Source organism: Brachyhypopomus gauderio, chromosome 16 (assembly GCF_052324685.1).
Source record: "Brachyhypopomus gauderio isolate BG-103 chromosome 16, BGAUD_0.2, whole genome shotgun sequence".
In the NCBI taxonomy this organism is placed as follows: domain Eukaryota; kingdom Metazoa; phylum Chordata; class Actinopteri; order Gymnotiformes; family Hypopomidae; genus Brachyhypopomus; species Brachyhypopomus gauderio.
This window is the reverse complement of record NC_135226.1, coordinates 19825082-19832581: the sequence shown is the minus strand read 5'-3', so window position 1 is coordinate 19832581 and position 7500 is coordinate 19825082. Positions and strand designations below refer to the sequence as shown.

Genomic DNA, 7500 nt, shown 5'->3' with positions numbered 1-7500 from the left:
AATGAGTGGATGATATCGTCAGTACGGACTCTGGTTCTGATCACCTGGGTTTCTCAGGAGTAAACTCTCCACCCGGTGCTGAACACCACTCACACTGCCCATTTCAACCGTCCGCTGAATATTAATTCGTGCCAGTCGTGTAGACACTGTTGGACTCTAAAGTGAGAAGGTGGGGCGGATTCATGTAAAATCCTGCCTGTTCTCTGTACAGCACATTGTATTCAAAATGGATGTTAAAGGTGGTTAACATATTTCTGATTCCATCAAAATACACATGCAATAAAATCTGCCTTTCTGAATTCCTCCTTTTGTTGTGGCGTTCACTAACTCTGTCCCTTCTGGCCGGATGTGAGGCAGCCGTAGTTGTGGGGAGAGGCCAAACCAGGCTGGTGAATAGAGAAGGCCACTATTGAGGCGAGACAGAGGCCGTCTGTGTTGCCCTTTACCGACGGAGAAGGCGTGTGCCTGAAGGACAGGATGAGGGGGGGGGGGGGGGGGTTGTGGGCGGAGGGAGGGGGCTGGCTCGCCTCTATACACCGGCAGCTGCGCCTGCTTCAGGAAGAGAGGGAGTGAGAGAAGAGAAAGAAAGCAGAGAGAGAGAGAGAGAGAGAGAGAGAGAGAGAGAGGCGTGGCCCAGGAGAAGGCTCAGCGCTGTTTGAAGTGGCCTTGGGGTTTAAATGGGCACTGTGAGTCCTGGAACTGCCTCCTGGAGCACTGCAGCTCAGTTCATTTGCCCTGTCCAACCCCCTTCTCTACCCCCACCCCCCCTCTCCACCCCCCCAGAGGGGCGTCACAGGGACGTCAGCGGCCGTCAGGAACGCGAGCGGCGGACGCTGGAGCGAGGAACGCAAAGACGTCGCAAGAGTTACAGGTCGGCAGAGAAGTTTGATACACACATGAAGGTGGTTTTAAAGGGAGGGGTGTGTGAGAAAGAGCAGAGAGAGGGATTCAAAGACCTGAAGGATGAAGGGGGGAACAGGGAGACAATGTGCTCAGCTGCACATAATTACACCAGCAGAGAACGCAGGGCACCGCGCAGACAAGCTAATTCTAATTATTTTACTATCTGTGTTATTACTATTATCAATAAGGCCATCAATATGACGGGCACTCGGGTGACAGTCACATGCAAGTTTGGTCCCACGGACCAAATATAAGCAGAAATATAAACACACATACACCCACACACACTCACACAGTGTGGCATTGTGTTTGTTTCTTCAATTGTGTTAAGGGAATAAAAAATATATAATATATATAATAGAAATGTTGGTTATGTGGTGACTGTGACAATAAATAAATAAATAAATAAAAACTACAAAAATATGGACTGAATTATTAAGATGGAAACAAATATTTACACGTTTTTGTATGTAATCTGGAAAAGGCGTGAATTTACCATCTTCCAGCGTGGTAGCATTGATTTCGGAGCTGGAGGGCCCAGTGCCTGCTCGGTTGAAGGCCTGAACCACCACTCCATACTGGGCAAACTTCTTGAGGTTGTCCAGCGTGTACACCTCACTGTCCCCCGTGGCCTTCATCTCCACTATGCTGTACTGGCCGTTGCTGCCGGGGCCGTTCTCGCGGTAGCCGATCTGATAGCCGCGGATCACCCCGTTCTGAAGCTCCTTTTTAGGGGCCTGGTGATCAGAGAGAGAGGCCAGGTCTTAGGAACATGCTCGTAGGAGTTATTAGGGTTGTAATGCATGAAGCTGGACTTAGAGTCTGGTCTGGGCACCTTCCACGTGACCCGGATGCTCTGTGATGTCATGGGCTGCAAGATGACCTCCATGGGCGGTCCGTCGGGGGCTGTGACAGGTCAGACAGTGAAGGTCAGAGTTCAGGGTTCAGAGAAGGCATGGCGAGCAGCTTTGCAGGGCCACTCTCTAGGTGTGCGTGCGAGGACCTACGTGCTTCCTCTGTGCTGATGGTCAGCTCTTTACTGGCCTGGCTTCGGCCGATCTTGTTGTAGGAGTACATGCGTATGCTGTAGACGGAGGCAGGGTGCAGCTCCACGATGTTGGCTTGGTTATTGGTGGGGGAGATTTTACGTGTGGCGTGTTTCAGTTCCCACGGATCTACGAACAGGAGAAGAGTCTATAGATTACAACACGCTACTGCTACGACCACACCAGACCGCCGTGCTGTTATATCGCTCTACATTATGTTCGCTGGTATTTTTGGTAAACTGCAAATTGGCTGAACTATAACAGTGACATAAAAAGTAGCATTGTATTTTGTGACATTAACAGCCGGTTACACCCGGAGATCTGTAGCAGCTAGCACAGACCGTCTAGCTACCATCCAAGTGTCTCTCCGTGGCTCTCACACGCTTTACATTTGCACGGAGGGCTGGAAACACAAACCCCTTCCCAGGCCCACAACCACATACCCGATTTATTTTTGTATTCAATATCATAACTGGTGATGATGCTGTTGCCATCAAACCTCTGGGTCCACCGTAAGTTCATGCTGCGATCTTTTACCTCACGGACCTCCAGTTCTGGAGGGTCTGGAGGTTCTGTATCAGGAACAAAAAATACAACAACACTCCAATAAGACCAATGGCCCGGGGGGGGAAGAGGGAGACACACACAGGGGGGTAATGAGGGAAGAGGGTGGGGTAATGAGAGGTGGAGGAAGGGCACTGTGATTGATTTTGTGTCTCTGGATAAGGTGTATGGTGTGAAACATAAGAGCAGTGTTCATGGGTGATTGTCTTGCCTTGCACAGTGAGCTGAATGAGGCCACGTCCCTCGCCGTAGGAGTTGATGGCATGACAGGAGAAGAACACAGAGTCCCCACGTTCAGCTGGCTTCAGCTGCAGAGAGGAGACAGAGAGAGAGAGAGAGAGAGAGAGAGAGAGAGAGAGAGAGGGAGGGAGAGAGAGAAGAGAGAGATGGGAGAGAGAGAAGAGAGAGGAGAGAGAAGAGAGAGAGATGGGAGAGAGAGAGAAGAGAGAGAGAGGAGAGAGAGAGAGAGAGAGAGAGAGAGAGGGAAAGGGAGGGAGAAAGAAAAGAGAGGGAGAGGGAGAGGGAGAGGGAAAGAGAGAAGAGAGAGGGAGAGGGAGAGAGAGAGAGAGAGAGGGAGAAAGAAGAGAGAGGGAGAAAGAAAAGAGAGGGAGAGATAGAGAGAAAGAAAAGAGAGGGAGAGGGAGAGAGTGGCAGAGAGAGGGAGATAGAGGCAGAGAGAGAAGAGTGAGAGAGAGGGAGAGGGAGAGAGGGAGAGAGGGAGGGGGGAATGTAAACACGGTTAGTAGCAGTGGCTCATCATATCATTCCTGCCTTGTTTTGTAAGGAGGGTGTAAGCCTCTCACGTCGACTACGTGCTCTACACCCAAAGTGTGTGCAGTGTTGTCAATCATCCACAGCGTCCTTTGTACTGTAATTGGTAAGTCATTACCATGTTAGAGAATGGCATATTATTATATTCTACACCGTTTCTCCGAGTTTCCAGACTAACCATGACCTAACAATAGTACTTAGTTATGATTACTGACTTTATCAGTCACGATTAACCTTTACTCGGCCCCTGTGATTTCCAGATGAAGTGTGTGTATGTGTGTGTGTGTGTGTGTGTGTGTGTGTGTGTGTGTGTCTCACCTTGAGGGTGGAGATTACTTCGTCACTCTTCTCGTTGGGGCTGGTGGTGATGGAGTAGCGTGGGTTCCGGTCCGGGTCGATCACGGTGTCACCACGCTCCCAGCGTATGATGATCGGGTACTCCCCACGGGCCGTGCAGTTCAACTCCTTATTCTGGCCCTTTATAGCCATGGTGGTGTTGGGATGTGAGGTTATCATAGCTGGGACTGGAGAGAGAGCGAGAGAGAGAGAGAGAGAGAGAGAGAGAGAGAGAGAGAGAGAGAGAGAGAGAGAGAGAGAGAGAGAGAGAGAGAGAGAGAGAGCAGAACACCGTGGAGTTGAATTAGAATGAAACAGTTCTGTGTGTTGCAATCAAATTCCACTGAGGTCTTTGTCATATAAAAGGAACCCAATTCCCATTAAACACCACAGGGCCACAGACAGGGTTACAGACACCTCGTAGCCCCAGACGGGGCCACAGACATGACCACCTCTGTCCCACAACTGCTTCCACTCGTTCACCCACAACAACCATCTCCCCCCGCGAACGTGACTTCTACACACGTGTTATCGATCTAAAGAAGAGTCTGCTGTTTTGTTTTCATCACTTATTCATTCTTCCCTCTCTCTACTGAGCGAAACAGAACAGAATTGAGGGAGGCAGAGGAGAGGAACGATTCAATCAATAACACCCACACTGCTTCAGAGAGAGAGAGAGAGAGAGAGAGAGAGAGAGAGAGAGAGAGAGTCCGTGAATAATTGCTGGATAGGGCAACAGAATATGTACGTTAACACATATGTATGGAGAAGGGTAAAGGAAAACATTGTAAAAGCCTCGTTGACTGCTGAAGTCAAAGTGTCACACTACTCACACCAAAACAAGCACTGTTAGCGTTAGCCACGTTTACCACAAACCTCAGTGGGAAAAGTCTGTTGTGCTTGAGCTTGGTTTTGATAGGAGAAAAGCCATCTCTGTGAATTAACTCAAGCAATTACAGGCACTGTTCCTTTATAGAGTGCTTAGACACATAATCAATAACTGGGCTTATGTGGCTCTGTGTGGTAAAATATGGTAAGCAAGTGTATTGTATGCTAATGCTTTAAACATCTGTTTCTGCCAACTAGACTCACACGTGCTAGTGTAAATCCTGTGGTTTTAAAATCATATTCCTTCTGTCTCTGTCCCACTAGTCCCTCTGTCGAACGTATCACGAGCAGGGTCATTGCTTCCAATGACATGCAGTGATGTGGACATGGGACTGTGTGTGTGTGTGTGTGAGAGAGAGAGAGAGAGAGAGAGAGAGAGAGAGAGAGAGAGAGAGAGAGAGAGAGAGAGACAGAGAGACAGAGAGAGACAGAGAGAGAGCACTAGAGCATCGTAAATATCTCTTTACAGTTCTAAAGGTAAGATCCCATATGAGCCTCATCTTAAACAGGGGTGTGTGGTAGTGAACAGGGGTGTGTGTAAGTGAACAGTGGTGTGTGGAGGTGAACAGTGGTGTGTGGAGGTGAACAGTGGTGTGTGTGGAGGTGAACAGTGGTGTGTGGAGGTGAACAGTGGTGTGTGTGGAGGTGAACAGTGGTGTGTGTAAGTGAACAGTGGTGTGTGGAGGTGAACAGTGGTGTGTGTAAGTGAACAGTGGTGTGTGGAGGTGAACAGTAGGGTGTGTGGAGGTGAACAGTGGTGTGTGTGGAGGTGAACAGTGGTGTGTGGAGGTGAACAGTAGGGTGTGTGGAGGTTAACAGTGGTGTGTGTGGAGGTGAACAGTGGTGTGTGGAGGTGAACAGGGGTGTGTGTGGAGGTGAACAGTGGTGTGTGTGGAGGTGAACAGTGGTGTGTGTGGAGGTGAACAGTGGTGTGTGGAGGTGAACAGGGGTGTGTGGTAGTGAACAGGGGTGTGTGGAGGATAACAGTGGTGTGTGGAAGTAAACAGTGGTGTGTGGAGGTGAACAGTGGTGTGTGTGGATGTGAACAGTGGTGTGTGGAAGTGAACAGGGGTGTGTGGACGTGAACAGTGGTGTGTGGAGGTGAACAGGGGTGTGTGGAGGTGAACAGTGGTGTGTGGAGGTGAACAGGGGTGTGTGGTAGTGAACAGGGGTGTGTGGACATGAACAGTGGTGTGTGGAGGTGAACAGGGGTGTGTGGTAGTGAACAGTGGTGTGTGGAGGTGAACAGTGGTGTGTGGAAGTGAACAGTAGGGTGTGGCAGTGAATAGTGGGGTGTGGAAGTGAACAGTGGTGTGTGGAGGTGAACAGTGGTGTGTGGAAGTGAACAGGGGTGTGTGGATGTGAACAGTGGTGTGTGGAGGTGAACAGGGGTGTGTGGTAGTGAACAGGGGTGTGTGGAGGTGAACAGTGGTGTGTGGAGGTGAACAGTGGTGTGTGTGGAGGTGAACAGTGGTGTGTGTGGAGGTGAACAGTGGTGTGTGTGATCTGACTCACTCTTTACAGTGAGCATCATGCTCTTGCTGATATCAGAACCAACTCCGTTGCTGGCCTGGCACAGGTAGTACCCACGATCCTCCTCCAGAACGTGTCGAATCAGCAGCGATCCGTTGGGCATGATCTGGATGCGGCCCGTTAGAGGAACCGGGTGGTACTGCTGTGGGTTCCCAATACCTGCAGAACCAAGACAAGCAGAGCGTTACAACAGAAGGTCCAATCACGTGGCCTGGCTATACTTTGCTATGGCTATGCATTTTGCGTTGTATTGGACATCGCTTGGGCAGGTTCCAATTACACCTCTCACTAAAATACACCTCCACTGTGACCAGACGAGACTTTCATTCATTTCAGATCCACTTGCTGCTGTAAAACATGGTTTCACACCTGCTATCACCAGTCTCCAGTGGTGAAAGAGTGATTGAGTTCCCAGTGTTGATGGGCCACTACTGTCCAGAGGCTTTCTGGGGCCCCAGATGGCAGGTAGCATGTTTCTGTTTACATTTACTAATTGTAGGCAGATAATGAAACTGATTTCCATTTTCACAGGTATTAAATGTAGTCAAGATCTGTCTCTGACCACTTCTGAATGTGTTTAGAGAAGTCTGATAATAATCCAGTCACATTGGGTCCAGGGGGTGTTTACACTTGGCTTCTCATGTGGCCGAATGAAACTCAAGCGAGATCTGATCACCAAAAGTGCATATTATTGTGAGGTGTAAACAAGTCCACAGGGTGTTAAGAACTTATGACAACACTAAACTGGATGTTACACATTTTCCACTGTTTTGTGTATCACGCGGAGAGGTAGACAGGATGCCGGATTTAAATGCGCTTTATTTAAACAAGACCCAGGTGCAACACAATGTTAGCGAGATGAGTCAAAAAGTGAGATGGATGAACGCACACACATTGGAACACACCCAACGGAAATACATATATGGACGTAAACAGACTACACACACACACACTCCAGAAGGGAGAGGTCAGAGGCAACGTGACAACCTGACATTGTGGGATGTTGTGTCTACACTGCATGGTCACTGTGAGTGTGATAGTGTTAGTATATGGTCACTGTGAGTGTGATAACGTTAGTATATGCACACTGTGAGTGTGATATTGTTAGTATATGGTCACTGTGAGTGTGATATTGTTAGTATATGGTCACTGTGAGTGTGATAGCGTTAGTATATGGACACTGTGAGTGTGATAGCGTTAGTGTATGGACACTGTGAGTGTGATAGCGTTAGTATATGGACACTGTGAGTGTGATAGTGTTAGTATATGGTCACTGTGAGTGTGATAGTATTAGTATATGGTCACTGTGAGTGTGATAGTGTCAGTATATGGTCACTGTGAGTGTGATAGTGTTAGTATATGGTCACTGTGAGTGTGATAGTATTAGTATATGGTCACTGTGAGTGTGATAGTGTTAGTATATGGTCACTGTGAGTGTGATAGTGTTAGTATATGGTCA

The 7500-nt window shown here is 48.7% G+C and overlaps 1 protein-coding gene across 5 annotated transcripts in view; it reads right to left on the bottom strand.

The window, feature by feature from the left end:
• The window catches only part of dscaml1 (Down syndrome cell adhesion molecule like 1), a 112977-nt gene that overhangs the window by 27429 nt on the left and 78048 nt on the right, over positions 1-7500 (bottom strand). For all 5 annotated transcript variants that reach the window (XM_076976950.1, XM_076976951.1, XM_076976952.1 and 2 more), the window contains 7 exons: positions 6024-6200; positions 3603-3808; positions 2725-2821; positions 2393-2521; positions 1911-2078; positions 1739-1809; positions 1400-1640 (listed from right to left, as the gene is read on the bottom strand). In XM_076976950.1, the coding sequence (XP_076833065.1) occupies positions 1400-1640; positions 1739-1809; positions 1911-2078; positions 2393-2521; positions 2725-2821; positions 3603-3808; positions 6024-6200 (1089 nt within the window). The remainder of the gene's footprint in view (positions 1-1399; positions 1641-1738; positions 1810-1910; positions 2079-2392; positions 2522-2724; positions 2822-3602; positions 3809-6023; positions 6201-7500) is intronic.